The sequence below is a fragment of the Salmo salar genome, chromosome 10, assembly GCF_965601325.2.
Source record: "Salmo salar chromosome 10, fSalSal1, whole genome shotgun sequence".
Classification (NCBI taxonomy): Eukaryota; Metazoa; Chordata; class Actinopteri; order Salmoniformes; family Salmonidae; genus Salmo; species Salmo salar.
The window spans coordinates 124,296,011-124,312,608 of NC_138300.1; the positions used below are offsets into that span (position 1 = coordinate 124,296,011).

The 16,598-nt window shown below is 43.7% G+C and overlaps 1 protein-coding gene across 4 annotated transcripts in view; it reads left to right on the forward strand.

Moving 5' to 3' along the window:
* The window catches only part of LOC106561818 (general transcription factor IIH subunit 1), a 42,182-nt gene that overhangs the window by 21,226 nt on the left and 4,358 nt on the right, over positions 1–16,598 (forward strand). For all 4 annotated transcript variants that reach the window (XM_045688666.2, XM_045688664.2, XM_045688665.2 and 1 more), the window contains exons 7-12: positions 7,234–7,313; positions 8,001–8,137; positions 8,228–8,318; positions 9,462–9,550; positions 9,686–9,803; positions 12,678–12,768. In XM_045688666.2, the coding sequence (XP_045544622.1) occupies positions 7,234–7,313; positions 8,001–8,137; positions 8,228–8,318; positions 9,462–9,550; positions 9,686–9,803; positions 12,678–12,768 (606 nt within the window). The remainder of the gene's footprint in view (positions 1–7,233; positions 7,314–8,000; positions 8,138–8,227; positions 8,319–9,461; positions 9,551–9,685; positions 9,804–12,677; positions 12,769–16,598) is intronic.

Genomic DNA, 16,598 nt, shown 5'->3' on the forward strand with positions numbered 1-16,598 from the left:
AAAAAAAACTGTATCCCATCATGAAGGAAAACCGTTGCCTGAATCAACGAGACTCCATGGTGATGGATAAACTTTACATCAACGGGCAACTAAATCGGGACTGTATCGGGACTCCCTGGCTATTTTAATCCAGCTGTATCGGGACTAGAGTAACTTCTTGGCTATGTTAATCCAACTGTATCGGGACTCCTTGGCTATTTTAATCCAACTGTATCGGGAATCCCTGGCTATTTTAATCCAACTGTATCGGGACTGTAGAGTAATATATGTAGAATACATATGTATTCACCCCTTTTGCTATGAAGCCCCTAAATAAGATCTGGTGCAACCAATTACCTTCAGAAGTCACATAATTAGTTAAATAAAGTCCACCTGTGTGCAATCTAAGTGTCACATGATCTGTCACATGATCTCAGTATATATGTATATACCTGTCCCGAAAGGCCCCAGAGACTGCAACACCACCAAAAAAGCAGCACCATGAAGACCTAGGAGCTCTCCAAACAGGTCAGGGACAAAGTTGTGGAGAAGTACAGATCAGGGTTGGGTTATAAAAAATATCAGGAACTTCGAACATCCCACGGAGCACCATTAAATCCATTATTAAAAAATTTAAAGAATATGGCACCACAACAAACCTGCCAAGAGAGGGCCGCCCACCAAAACTCACAGACCAGGCAAGGAGGGAATTAATCAGAGAAGCAACAAATAGACCAAAGATAACCCTGAAGGAGCTGCAAAGCTCCACAGCGGAGATGGGAGTATCTGTCCATAGGATCACATTAAACCGTACACTCCAAAGAGCTGGACTTTACGGAAGAGTGGCCAGAAAAAAGCCATTGCTTAAAGAAAGATTGGTGTTCACCAAAAGGCATGTGGGAGACTCCCCAAACATATGGAAGAAGGTACTCTCGTCAGATGAGACTAAAATTTAACTTTTTGGCCATCAAGGAAAATGCTATGTCTGGCTATGTCTGTCGTGTCTTTGGCTATGCCGGATTAAGTGATATGACATGCTGTTCTATAAAATAATTTATCTGTAATTAATATTACCTGATTAAACTAATCATGTAAATGTAATTAACTAGAAAGTCTCAGCACCACGAAATAATGTTTATAGAGCTGTTATCCTCCGAATAAATTCTTAAATACCTGGTAGTCTTTTACCTCAATAGCAGTCAATTATTAATCGTCACCTTATTCAGTCTGAACGTCGTAAATTCTTGGTTATCTTCACAAACCCTGGCTAACAAGTTGAATCAAGCAATACAAAATTTGGTTTATTTATTTACTAAATACCTAAATAATCACACAGAATTACATATACACAGGATGGATTTTACATTGATTACTAATTATGTCATAGAAGAAAAACGTCCCTTACGGATGGAACCGATATGAGGGCTGGTTACAAAAAGAAAGGGGGTTTTGAGGTTTGAATGAAAGCGCGGGAAGACTGAAGAACAAAATGATAAGGGTCTCTGATCAGACCTTGTGAAGCTGTGCGATCGTAAATACAGAATCTTATGCATTCAAAATACCCGCCCATTTGGAAAAGGAAAATGCAAGAAATATTTTCTCTGAGCTGCGCTTCAATAGGTTGGTCGTAGATGGAAGGCCGGGTTGCCCAGCAGGGATCTCTTGTCCTCTGAAGAATGTCTGGTGGTAGAGTGGATACGTTGTAGTACCGTCGTCGTGTGGTAGACAGATACTTTGTTTGTCCTTTCCTAGCCCACGTTTACAGTTGCTGCTGCTAACTCAACGGCTAAGAGGTATCACTTCTTTAGTGAATAAGAGTTCAAAGTTCATACCAAGTTGACATACTTTGAGCTCACACTGAGGTTGGCTTAGTTCTGTAGTTGACATTAGCCCTTTTAATGTCTGGACAGCAGTCCTCACGTCATCGGGAACACAAATAAAGGGCTTATGTTGTAGGGGAGAGAAGGGCATGTTTCATAGTTCACAACCAATGTCTGTTCACTTGGGCGGGGCCTCTGAGTGAGCAGAGTTTACCTTATGGAAACAATTCTCTCATTTAGAAGCTAAAATTACATTTAATCTTTTCACAAATAGTTTCATATTTAAACATTTAAATTGCACAATTCCATGTGAATCTGATAACTAGAATGTGTAGACTTTCCAAGATGCAGTTTGTCATCCTATCATCAGTAATAATGTCTCAGATGACAACTGATCTGATATCATATTCTTTAAGTACCAACGCATATTTTCACCTGGTTGGATTACCGAAATATGGTTCTGGTCCCCACCCTTTTGATGTTTTCAGACTCTCTCTATGTTAACAAAGGCTTTCCAAGAGTCACATCTGTAGAGTAGAGAGAGAGGAAAGAGGGAAAGGTATTTATGGGGGTCATAAACCTCCCCCAACAGGGCAACGTCATGACAACACCATCCCCACAGTGAAGCATGGTGGAGGCAGCATCATGCTGTGGGGATTTTTTTCATCGGCAGGGACTGGGAAACTGGTAAGAATTGAAGGAATGATGGATGATGCTAAGTACAGGGAAATTCTTGAGGGAAACCTGTTTCAGTCTTCCAGAGATTTGAGACTGGGACGGAGGTTCACCTTCCAGCAGGACAATGACCCTAAGCATACTGCTAAAGCAACACTCGACTGGTTTATGGGGAAACATTTAAATGTATTGGTATGGCCTAGTCAAAGCCCAGACCTCAATCCAATTGAGAATCAGTGGTATGACTTAAAGATTGCTGTACACCAGTAGAACCCATCCAACTTGAAGGAGCTGGAGCAGTTTTGCCTTGAGGAATGGGCAAAAATCCCAGTGGCTAGATGTGCCAAGCTTATAGAGACATACCCCAAGAAACTTGCAGCTGTAATTGCTGCAAAAGGTGGCTCTACAAAGTATTGGCTTTTGGGGGGGGGGGGTGAATAGTTATGCACGCTCAAGTAACATTTTTTTGTCTTATTTCTTGTTTGTTTCACAATAATAAATATTTTGCATCTTCAAAGTGATAGGCATGTTGTGTAAATCAAATGATACAAGCCCCCCAAAAAATGAATTTGAATTCCAGGTTGTAAGGCAACAAAATAGGAAAAAATGCCAAGGAGGGTGAATACTTTCACACACCACTGTACAGCAAGCTCTACAAGTAGATTTGGAAAATATCAGGGAGTGGGTTTGTCAGAACAAACTTGTTTTAAACACCAAGAAAACTAGGATAAGGCCAACATAGCATTGGGATACAATTAAGTTTAGGAAATAAGTACAAATTGAAGAAATGGCAGAATCCAAACTATTGGGAGTGCAGCTAGACAACTGCTTATCATGGTCATCTCAAATAACTAATCTATGTTAAAAGAAAAAAAGAAGATTCTTAAGCAAATAACCCAAGCATTGATTGGGAGTCTGGTGAACTACTGTTCTGTGGTCTGGGGGGAAATGCATCAGCAAGGGACATTAAGAGGCAGGCAGATTGAACAATCCTTGCTGCTTTGTTCTGTTCAAAGGTGGAGATATGGTTCTTCTGTTCTAGTCATGCTCATTGCTCTTGGTTGGTCATCAATCGACAAGATAGTTGAGAAAAAGAAAAAAAACATGCTTATTTTATTTCATAATACTATTAATTATTAATTTTTACTAATACACCATTTAAAACAGCCAAACTCTATTCACAACAGTATTCAGTTGGTAAGAGACAGACATTCAGTAAATACTAGGAATAGATTGTCCACCATCTATGTGTTATCCAGACAGAAAAGAGAAATAGGCAAATTAAAGATTTTGATTTAGAGCAATAAAGAAATTGAATAATTTATCTGAGCAAACCAGAAACCTTTCGATATATAAATGTAAACAATACTTTAAAACCATTTAAATATAATACATAGGAAAGTTGTGCTACACTATGGCCGATGAAGAATCAATCTATATTTTAGGCTAGTATTTATCTGGTCAATATGTTAGTGTATTATGTATGTTCCTAGGCCGTCATTGAAAATAATAATTTGTTCTTAACTGACTTGCCTAATTAAATAAAGGTAAAATAAACAAATAAAAATGTTTGTAACAGTGAACACACTGTTATATGTGAAAATGTGATCGTATTATAAATCGTATTTTAATGTTTAAGGACTCTTGGAAGATTAGTCCAAATGAGGACTTAAAGACTATTATTTGTGCAGGCAGGGGCTTTGGGTGCTTTGAGTCATTGCATTGGCTAATAAAATAAAATCTGCAGATCCTCTCAAGCTCTGTCAGGTTGGATGGGGAGCGTCACTGCACAGCTATTTTCAGGTCTCTCCTGAGATGTTCGACCCAGCTCTGGCTGGGCCACTCAAGGACATTCAGAGACTCAAGGACATTCCACTCCTGTGTTGTCTTGGCTGTGTGCTTAGTGTCGTTGTCTTGTTGGAAGGTGAAACTTCGCCCCAGTCTAACGTCCTGAGCACTCTGGAGCAGGTTTTCGGGATGGTGCCAGGTTTGCTCCAGACGTGAAGCTTGACATTCAGGCCAGAGAGATCAATTTTGGTTTCATCAGACCAGAGAATCTTGTTTCTCATGGTCAGAGTCCTTTGGGTGCCTTTTGGCAAACTCCAAGTGGGCTGTCATGTGCCTTTTTCTAAGGAGTGGCTCCCGTCTGGCCACTGTACTATAAAGGCCTGATTAGTGGAGTGCTGCAGAGATGGTTGTCCTTCTGGAAGGTTCTCCCATCTCCACAGAGGATCTCTGGCAGAGTGATCATCAGGCTCTTCTCCCCCGATTGCTCAGTTTGGCCGGGAGGCCAGCTCTAGGAAGAGTCTTGGTGGTTCCAAACTTCTTCCATTTAAGAATGATGAAGGCCACTGTGTTCTTGGGGACCTTCAATGCTGCAGACATTTTTTGGTACCCTTCCCCAGATCTCTGCCTCGACACAACCCTGGGCAATGACCTCATGGCTTGGTTTTTGTACTGACATGCACTGTCAACTGTGGGACCTTATATAGACAGGTGTGTGCCTTTCCAAATCATGTCCAATCAATTAAATTTACCACAGGTGGACTCCAATCAAGTTGTAGAAACATCTCTAGGATGATCAATGGAAACAGGATGCACCTGAGCACAATTTCAAGTCTCATAGCAAAGGGTCTGAATACTTATGTAATTAAGGTATTTATGTATTTTTTATTTTATTTTTTGCAACAAAAAAAACTACATCTATTCTCGCTTTGGTATTGTGTGTAGATTGAGGATTTTTTGTTTATTTAATCAATTTTAAAATAAGGCTGTAACGTAACAAAATGTGGAAAAAGAGAAGGGGCTGGATACTTTCTATATACAGTGTATGCTACACTTGTGAGAAACAAGTTTTGTTTTATTTCATTCCATTTATGAGTTTTGTGAATTTAGTCATTGTCTTTTGTTTGGAGCAGTCCTGTCAATGTTGAGTAAGGAGGCACACTCATAGAAGTAGGCCTATAAGCAACCTGGCCTGCGTGCAAATGTAGGCCTATAAATGTGCCAATTTGGGGATCTGATACTATTTCTGATTGTCTTAACTCCCCATCACTGTGGAGCTTCTCAAAGTAATGTTTTCTTCATCTCAAAGAGCAAGCAAACAGTCTGTTTTTACATCTATGCCCGCACCCACCCGCCCGACTAGCATCACTACTCTGGACGGTTCTGACTTAGAATATCTGGACAACTACAAATACCTAGGTGTCTGGCTAGACTCTAAACTCTCATTCCAGATTTATTTTAGTTGGAGACAGACCTATCCTGGCTGCTTATTGGTTAAAACCGCATTCCAGCCATTGTCTATTCCACAAGGCTAAAATGCCTATTTACTCTGTTCCATCTGTCTGTGCAATCCACTGTCTCATCAGCCCAGCCAGGCAATTTATAAACTTGATCTACACTATAAAAAGCATCTAGACATTATCTCCCATTTATTTTATTTTATTATTTTAGACTAACATTTGGTTTTCAACTGTGGAGATTTGTATAAACCTTGTTGTCTGTCTCTCCGACATTTGCAATTGTTTCAATATTGAAATCCGATCTCCAGCTGTCCCATAGTACTGAACGAGTCGGGACGAGACAGACAGACAGGCAGCTTTTCTCAGCCAGTCGAAATCATGAATCAGCTGGCATCATTTTTATGTGTATATATATATATATACACAAAGACATGTGAATAGAAAACAGGTCAAACTAAATGAAATGCAGCTAGTTTGCTGTCTTGCTACCAGCTTCAGTTTGAAGTGATTGTGTTATAGCTGTGTTGTTGGCGAGCTCCTCTGAACAACAGTGTCCTGACGAGAGAGCAAATTTTCTATGGCAGGTGAAATCACACTTCATTAGCTCGTTGTTATGGATGTATGTTTTTTTTTTTTATTGAACCTTTATGTAACTAGGCAAGTCAGTTAAGAACAAATTCTTATTTACAATGACGGTCTACACCGGACAAACCCGGACAAAGCTGGGCCAATTGTGCGCCGCCCTATGGGACTCTCGATCACGGCCGGTTGTGATACAGCCTGGATTAGAAAACAGCTGCAAATGCAGCTACTTTGATGTTATTCTGGCCGCACTTTTTTTTTACATGACTAAATTAGCCGTAGTTGGCTAGCTAGCAATCAAGGGATAAGAACGTTGCCAGCCAGTATGGCAATGGAACATTTAGAACATTTAGAACAATGCGCGTCCATAGATACAGAACCCAAAAACTTAACGACTTGCAACCGAACCGATAGAATGAACGACCAGCCGGATTGGATAGGAACTTTAGATTTGTGTCGGGACTATATCTCGTGGAAAGATGAAATGGAATAAATAAATTCATCAAAATAAAAATAAAAGCCAGGGGGCTTTTTTGGCACCCGTGTCAATACAGTATGTCTTCCAAATACCGGCTTCTCTGGCATTATCACGTTATTATTTTTGCGCTAGTTAGCTGAACCTGCCACAAATCTCCAGTATTTTTCCTTCAAAGCATCTTCTTTTTAAAGCGTTTATTCACACGACTGATCAAAAGTTGTTCTCTTTCTCCCCTCTGTAGCAGACATGGTGAGCAATATGTTTGGAACATCGAATCGCAATAAAAATCGCACTATTGCAATACATATAGAATCGTGAGAATCGCAATACATATCGAATCGCACCTTTTTAGTATCGAGATAATATCGTATCGTGAGATCTTTGGCAATTCCCAGCTAAGCACTTTTGAGTTGTGAAATATGCTATACAAATAATTGTTGTTATTACTCTGCAGGCTTGAAGTCCATGGTAGTCCAAGGAGTGAAGAACCCTATGCTGGACCTGCTGTCACTTGAGGACAAGACGTCAGAGGAGGTGAGAAGAACACTCCTCGACTGTAACGTTATCGGGCACCTTACACCAGGGTTATGTTCATTAGGGCACACCAGAGCGAAACGTTTTGCAACAAAAATAAATACATAGCTTTACTTTTTGGACAAATTCACATGGTCACGTCCAGTTTCTGGCAATTTTGTTCCGTTTTGGCCCTACTGAACTCAACCCTGCTGTGTATTCCTTGGACACAAGAAAGTGTGTGGTAATTTGTTGAATGTTGGAGAGGTTGTGATCATTCTCATCCTAATGCTGCCTGTCAGTCAGCCACAGGTTAAAGTTGCCCCTAGGTACAGATTTAACCTTAACCTATAGGGGGGGGGGACACAAAACTGACCTTAGATCAGTGTCTGAGGTAAAGTCATTAACTCAACTATATCACAGGGTTATGGGTCTAACTCAACCTTCTACGTCCAACACTAATCACTGTCCTCTGTCCAGGGTTATGGGTCTAACTCAACCTTCTACGTCCAACACTAATCACTGTCCTCTGTCCAGGGTTATGGGTCTAACTCAACCTTCTACGTCCAACACTAATCACTGTCCTCTGTCCAGGGTTATGGGTCTAACTCAACCTTCTACAGCCAACACGAATCACTGTCCTCTCTCCAGGGTTATGGGTCTACCTCAACCTTCTACAGCCAACACTAATCACTGTCCTCTCTCCAGGGTTATGGGTCTAACTCCACAGCACCTTCTACGTCCAACACTAACAAGACAGTGAAGGAGAACAGTAACTCTGCCATCATCAAGAGGTTCAACCACCACAGTACCATGGTGCTGGCCGCAGGCTCCGGAAAGAAAGCGTGAGTAGATGATTTCTTTCTCAAAAAAAAGCGATTTTTTTCTCAGCCTTTCACTGCAAACCGATGTGTTAACCTGTCTGTTTGTCTTAGGGATGTTCCCAACGATCAGGCCAGTGAGACGAGCAGTACTGATGGAAACTCAAGGGACTCAGACTTCTTCCAACCTCCAATTAAGAAGAAGGTATCATAATATCTCTGTGGTGAAGATAAAGCGCTGAGATTTATAAATATATTAACAGCATTGATGCAGAGTAAAAGCATTCGTCTCTCTCCCATGAGTCTGCCGTAAGCACTGAACCTTTAGGACTCTGCTGTAAGCACTGAACCTTTAGGACTCTGCTGTAAGCACTGAACCTTTAGGACTCTGCTGTAAGCACTGAACCTTTAGGACTCTGCTGTAAGCACTGAACCTTTAGGACTCTGCTGTAGGCACTGAACCTTTAGGACTCTGCTGTAAGCACTGAACCTTTAGGACTCTGCTGTAAGCACTGAACCTTTAGGACTCTGCTCTAAGCACTGAACCTTTAGGACTCTGCTGTAAGCACTGAACCTTTAGGACTCTGCTGTAAGCACTGAACCTTTAGGACTCTGCTGTAGGCACTGAACCTTTAGGACTCTGCTGTAAGCACTGAACCTTTAGGACTCTGCTGTAGGCACTGAACCTTTAGGACTCTGCTGTAGGCACTGAACCTTTAGGACTCTGCCGTAAGCACTGAACCTTTAGGACTCTGCTGTAAGCACTGAACCTTTAGGACTCTGCTGTAGGCACTGAACCTTTAGGACTCTGCTGTAGGCACTGAACCTTTAGGACTCTGCTGTAAGCACTGAACCTTTAGGACTCTGCTGTAAGCACTGAACCTTTAGGACTCTGCTGTAGGCACTGAACCTTTAGGACTCTGCTGTAAGCACTGAACCTTTAGGACTCTGCTGTAAGCACTGAACCTTTAGGACTCTGCTGTAGGCACTGAACCTTTAGGACTCTGCTGTAAGCACTGAACCTTTAGGACTCTGCTGTAAGCACTGAACCTTTAGGACTCTGCTGTAAGCACTGAACCTTTAGGACTCTGCTGTAAGCACTGAACCTTTAGGACTCTGCTGTAAGCACCTTACCAAGATGAGTTGGCACTTCTGCTATTTAAGCTGTGGTATATTTTGTTGTTGTTTACAGCTGTGGTATATTTCAGGTGACGTTGTTGTTTACAGCTGTGGTATATTTCAGGTGACGTTGTTGTTTACAGCTGTGGTATATTTCAGGTGACGTTGTTGTTTACAGCTGTGGTATATTTCAGGTGACGTTGTTGTTTACAGCTGTGGTATATTTCAGGTGAGAATACAAGAGGCCGTGGAGTATGAGGACCTTCACAGAGAAAACAGGAAGAAGACAGTCACTCTTAACCTGAAGAAATCTGACAGGTGGGTTCTATAACACAGTGGTTGCTCTGCTCTCTAGCTGGTGTTTGTTTATGGACACCATACTTTGGAACTGGTGTTCTCTCCGGTTCTTTTGTTTATGTATCTAAAACCCTCAACTTTCCCCCCCCCCCCCAGGTACTCTCATGGTCCTGTGCCTCTCCTGCCCCAACAGTACACCACCAGTCAAGACATCATCAACTCTGTCAACTGTATACAGCATGAAATAGCCAGCTACAAGCCCTGTCTTACTCAGGTTAGATACCCCTCTGCTAGCCAGCTACAAGCCCTGCCTTACTCAGGTTAGATAGCACTCTGCTAGCCAGCTACTGTACAAGCCCTGTCTTACTCAGGTTAGATACCCCTCTGCTAGCCAGCTACTGTACAAGCCCTGTCTTACTCAGGTTAGATAGCACTCTGCTAGCCAGCTACAAGCCCTGTCTTACTCAGGTTAGATAGCACTCTGCTAGCCAGCTACAAGCCCTGTCTTACTCAGGTTAGATACCACTCTGCTAGCCAGCTACAAGCCCTGTCTTACTCAGGTTAGATAGCACTCTGCTAGCCAGCTACAAGCCCTGTCTTACTCAGGTTAGATAGCACTCTGCTAGCCAGCTACAAGCCCTGTCTTACTCAGGTTAGATACCACTCTGCTAGCCAGCTACAAGCCCTGTCTTACTCAGGTTAGATAGCACTCTGCTAGCCAGCTACAAGCCCTGTCTTACTCAGGTTAGATACCACTCTGCTAGCCAGCTACAAGCCCTGTCTTACTCAGGTTAGATAGCACTCTGCTAGCCAGCTACAAGCCCTGTCTTACTCAGGTTAGATAGCACTCTGCTAGCCAGCTACAAGCCCTGTCTTACTCAGGTTAGATAGCACTCTGCTAGCCAGCTACAAGCCCTGTCTTACTCAGGTTAGATAGCACTCTGCTAGCCAGCTACAAGCCCTGTCTTACTCAGGTTAGATAGCACTCTGCTAGCCAGCTACAAGCCCTGTCTTACTCAGGTTAGATACCACTCTGCTAGCCAGCTACAAGCCCTGTCTTACTCAGGTTAGATAGCACTCTGCTAGCCAGCTACAAGCCCTGTCTTACTCAGGTTAGATACCACTCTGCTAGCCAGCTACAAGCCCTGTCTTACTCAGGTTAGATAGCACTCTGCTAGCCAGCTACAAGCCCTGCCTTACTCAGGTTAGATACCCCTCTGATAGCCAGCTACAAGCCCTGCCTTACTCAGGTTAGATACCCCTCTGATAGCCAGCTACTGTACAAGCCCTGTCTTACTCAGGTTATATACCACTCTGCTAGCCAGCTACAAGCCCTGTCTTACTCAGGTTATATACCACTCTGCTAGCCAGCTACAAGCCCTGTCTTACTCAGGTTAGATAGCACTCTGCTAGCCAGCTACAAGCCCTGTTTTACTCAGGTTAGATAGCACTCTGCTAGCCAGCTACAAGCCCTGTCTTACTCAGGTTAGATACCACTCTGCTAGCCAGCTACAAGCCCTGTCTTACTCAGGTTAGATAGCACTCTGCTAGCCAGCTACAAGCCCTGTTTTACTCAGGTTAGATAGCATGCTTTTCCACAAATAGCATTGCAAAATTCCGGTAACTTTTCCAAAATTTCCAGATGTTTCAGAAATCCTTCTTAGAAGATTCACAGAATCAGGAGGGAATAAGCAGGACATCTAGCATCCTCCAAACAGGATTCCTGGAAAACCAAGCGGATTTTGGTGTAGAATTTTGCAACTATCCACAAATATCTGTTGAAATTCATACTGTACCCAAACTGTACTTCTTGTGTTGAAGGTCCTGTCCAGTCAAAAAAATATACTTTTTCTGTCGAATTCTGTAATATTTGTTCTAAAGGTCTTGTTTACCCATAAAAATCTGTCAGTTTAAGCTAGAGATATGTTTTTTTTTGTTGCATTGGATGCATCTCAATCTACCACATTCACCTATGTCGCATTTCCGCATCTGTGATGAAAGTTGACAGCTAGAGCAGTGTTTGTCAGGCCATGAGACATCCAGAAAATCGGTCTTCTCTCAAAATCATCTGAAGCGTCCTGTTGGAATCGGGCTAAACTTTGAACATTGAGATATTAAATAAATGATCGATCAGAAGCATAGAATATAAGGAGGGAAAGAGACTGGGTTTTATGACAGAAGGTAATGGTTATCTGTAGAAAGACAGAGTGGCTGTGGAATGTGCTGGGTGGACGGGAGGAGATCAAAGGATTGCTATAGAGGAAGCAGATGGACATCTGTGGATTAGGCGAAGGAGGGGTTGAGGTCAGATCCCCTGAAGGGAGTAATAAGGGCTTACTATCCTCTTCCTGTGGAACCATAAGATGTAAGGATTGGAGAGAAGGAGGAGTGTCTTAAGTGGGATGTATATACCTGTGATGGTGAGAAATGTTTTGCTGTCTGAATACAGCTGCGTCGAACCTTTGGGAAGAATTAAACTTGGTTAAAGCTTCTCTAGTGTCCGTGAGTTATTTACTCTGGAAAAATTTGAATCTAACAGTCCGAACGGTTTGGCCTAGAAACTATTATGACCCCTCGATGGAAAGATGAGACTCTCACCAACACGATGGTGTTCTCTGTTTTGCTCGACGACCCTCACAAGCTTCCTGGGACTCGTCTGAAGTCGGGTCTGCCGATCTGCCAACTTCTGTCTGTAGCGTCCGAACGGTTTGGGCACCACACTAATGTGACACCTCTGTGGAAACGTGAGAATCTCAGTTATTTTGCTCTAGGACGCCCACTGGCCTCACAAGGCTCATCTGAAGGTCCCCCGGTACCAGTTGAACAAAAATGAATAGAATCATATATGGAGATAGTTTAGTGCCAAAAATAAGCAGTTAAAGACGTGTAAAAAAAATAATATTTAACAACTGTTTCCTGATCTCTCAGATATAGGACAGACACTTCAGAACAAACTTCCTTTAGATTGTTTGGAGGGGGACTATCTGTTGTTCCATAAAGTGAATCTGTTATTCAATGCGTTTGTATCGGCTAATAGCAGTAAGGCCCACAAAATATTGTCGATACTTCTAAGGGGTCTTAAAATTCTATCAAACAGCTAAATTATCCTTGGTATGACCTTCTTAAACAGTGATCCTACCTTTTACAGGTGATGTCCAGCAGTACAGCCAGTTCTGCCATCACTGCCCTCTCCCCAGGGGGCGTTCTCATGCAGGCAGGAGCACAACAAGCCATTAACCGTGAGTTTACTGATGTCACTAAAGTTCACGTTTATTCATCTAATGAATACATTTGAAATCTCGCTTCATTTGTGTTTTATAGCTTGGTGGAAAAAATGTTAGGTTTTTCTCAGTGTACTTATTAGTCAGTCATCAACCCAAATGGTTTCAAACTTATTATGAAACACGTTGTTTGGATCCTGAATGCTGATTGGACGAGCTTCGCGTCGGGCCGAACAACGCCATTTACCTGTGACTACGGTGCATTCAGAAAGTATTCAGACCATTTCACTTTTTCCACATTTTGTTACGTTACAGCCTTATTATAAAATGGATTAAAAAACATATAATAATCTCTTCCATCTATACACAATACCCCATAATGACAAAGAAAAAGCAGATTTGTATCATTTTTTGCAAATGTATAAAAAAAAAAGTGATATCACATTTACATAAGTATTCAGACCCTTTACTCAGTACTTTGTTGAAGCACCTTTGGCAGTGATTACAGCATTGAGTCTTCTTGTGTATGACTCCACAAGCTTGGCACAGCTGTATTTGGGGAGTTCCTCCCATTCTTCTCTGCAGATCCTCTCAAACTCTGTCAGGTTGGATGGGGAGCGTCGCTGAACAGCTATTTTCAGGTCTATTCCAGAGATGTTCGATTGGGTTCAAGTCCGGGCTCTGGCTTGGCCACTCAAGGACATTGAGACCTGTCCTGAAGCCACTCCTGCGTTGTCTTGGCTGTGTGCTTAGTGTCGTTGTCGTGTTGGAAGGTGAACCTTCGCCCCAGTTTGAGGTCCTGAGCGCTCTGGAAAAGGTTTTCATCAAGGATCTCTCTGTATTTTGCTCCGTTCATCTTCCCTCAATCCTGACAATCCTGCCTCTGAAAAACATCCGCACAGCATGATGCTGCCACCACCATGTTTCACCGTAGGGATGGTGCCAGGTTTCCTCCAGACGTGACACTTGGCATTCAGGCCAAAGTGTTCGATCTTGGTTTCATCAGACCAGAGAATATTGTTTCTCATGGTCTGAGAGTCCTTCAGGTGACTTTTGGCAAACTCCAAGTGGGCTGTCATGTGCCTTTTACTGAGGAGTAGCTTCCATCTGGCGCCTCTACCACATTTTACATTTTAGTCATTTAGCAGACGCTCTTATCCAGAAATGCATACATTTCATACATTTTTTTTCCCCGTACTGGTCCCCCGTGGGAATCGAACCCACAACCCTGGCGTTGCAAACACCATGCTCTACCAACTGAGCCTACCATAAAGGCCTGATTTGGTGGAGTGCTTAAGAGATGGTTGTAACAATGGAATAAAGCTGTAACAATGTGGACAAAATAAAGAGGTCTGAATTCTTTCCGAAAACACAGAATATTCATGATACACTATAGCCCTGCCTCTTACCTGTGACTGTAGTCGTGCTACAGTATAGCCCTGCCTCTTACCTGTGACTGTAGGTGTGCTATAGCCCTGCCTCTTACCTGTGACTATAGTTGTGCTACAGTATAGCCCCTGCCTCTTACCTGTGACTACAGTATTGCCCCTGCCTCTTACCTGTGACTATAGTCGTGCTACAGTATAGCCCCTGTCTCTTACCTGTGACTGTAGTCGTGCTACAGTATAGCCCTGCCTCTTACCTGTGACTGTAGTCGTGCAACAGTATAGCCCCTGCCTCTTACCTGTGACTGTAGTCGTGCTACAGTATAGCCCCTGCCTCTTACCTGTGACTATAGTCGTGCTACAGTATAGCCCCTGCCTGTGACTGTGACTGTAGTCGTGCTACAGTATAGCCCCTGCCTCTTACCTGTGACTGTAGTCGTGCTACAGTATAGCCCCTGCCTCTTACCTGTGACTGTAGTCGTGCTACAGTATAGCCCCTGCCTCTTACCTGTGACTGTAGTCGTGCTACAGTATAGCCCCTGCCTCATACCTGTGACTGTAGTCGTGCTACAGTATAGCCCCTGCCTCTTACCTGTGACTGTAGTCGTGCTACAGTATAGCCCCTGCCTCTTACCTGTGACTGTAGTCGTGCTACAGTATAGCCCCTGCCTCTTACCTGTGACTGTAGTTGTGCTACAGTATAGCCCCTGCCTCTTACCTGTGACTGTAGGTGTGCTATAGCCCTGCCTCTTACCTGTGACTGTAGTCGTGCTACAGTATAGCCCCTGCCTCTTACCTGTGACTACAGTATTGCCCCTGCCTCTTACCTGTGACTATAGTCGTGCTACAGTATAGCCCCTGTCTCTTACCTGTGACTGTAGTCGTGCTACAGTATAGCCCTGCCTCTTACCTGTGACTGTAGTCGTGCAACAGTATAGCCCCTGCCTCTTACCTGTGACTGTAGTCGTGCTACAGTATAGCCCCTGCCTCTTACCTGTGACTATAGTCGTGCTACAGTATAGCCCCTGCCTCTTACCTGTGACTGTAGTCGTGCTACAGTATAGCCCCTGCCTCTTACCTGTGACTGTAGTCGTGCTACAGTATAGCCCCTGCCTCTTACCTGTGACTGTAGTCGTGCTACAGTATAGCCCCTGCCTCATACCTGTGACTGTAGTCGTGCTACAGTATAGCCCCTGCCTCTTACCTGTGACTGTAGTCGTGCTACAGTATAGCCCCTGCCTCTTACCTGTGACTGTAGTCGTGCTACAGTATAGCCCCTGCCTCTTACCTGTGACTGTAGTTGTGCTACAGTATAGCCCCTGCCTCTTACCTGTGACTGTAGTCGTGCTACAGTATAGCCCCTGCCTCTTACCTGTGACTGTAGTCGTGCTACAGTATAGCCCCTGGCTCTTACCTGTGACTGTAGTCGTGCTACAGTATAGCCCCTGCTTCTTACCTGTGACTGTAGTCGTGCTACAGTATAGCGCCTGCCTCTTACCTGTGACAACACAGAAACTGGGGAACGTAACACCTGTGACTGTAGTCGTGCTACAGTATTGCCCCTGCCTCTTACCTGTGACTGTAGTCGTGCTACAGTATAGCCCCTGCCTCTTACCTGTGACTGTAGTTGTGCTACAGTATAGCCCCTGCCTCTTACCTGTGACTGTAGTCGTGCTACAGTATAGCCCCTGACTCTTACCTGTGACTGTAGTCGTGCTACAGTATAGCCCCTGCCTCTTACCTGTGACTGTAGTTGTGCTACAGTATAGCCCCTGCCTCTTACCTGTGACTGTAGTCGTGCTACAGTATAGCCCCTGACTCTTACCTGTGACTGTAGTCGTGCTACAGTATAACCCCTGACTCTTACCTGTGACTGTAGTCGTGCTACAGTATAGCCCCTGCCTCTTACCTGTGACTGTAGTCGTGCTACAGTATAGCCCCTGCCTCTTACCTGTGACAACACAGAAACTGGGGAACGTAACACCTGTGACTGTAGTCGTGCTACAGTATTGCCCCTGCCTCTTACCTGTGACTGTAGTCGTGCTACAGTATAGCCCCTGCCTCTTACCTGTGACTGTAGTCGTGCTACAGTATAGCCCCTGCCTCTTACCTGTGACTGTAGTCGTGCTACAGTATAGCCCCTGACTCTTACCTGTGACTGTAGTCGTGCTACAGTATAGCCCCTGCCTCTTACCTGTGACTGTAGTCGTGCTACAGTATAGCCCCTGCCTCCTACCTGTGACTGTAGTTGTGCTACAGTATAGCCCCTGCCTCTTACCTGTGACAACACAGAAACTGGGGAACGTAACACCTGTGACTGTAGTCGTGCTACAGTATAGCCCCTGCCTCTTACCTGTGACTGTAGTCGTGCTACAGTATAGCCCCTGCCTCTTACCTGTGACTGTAGTCGTGCTACAGTATAGCCCCTGCCTCTTACCTGTGACTGTAGTCGTGCTACAGTAT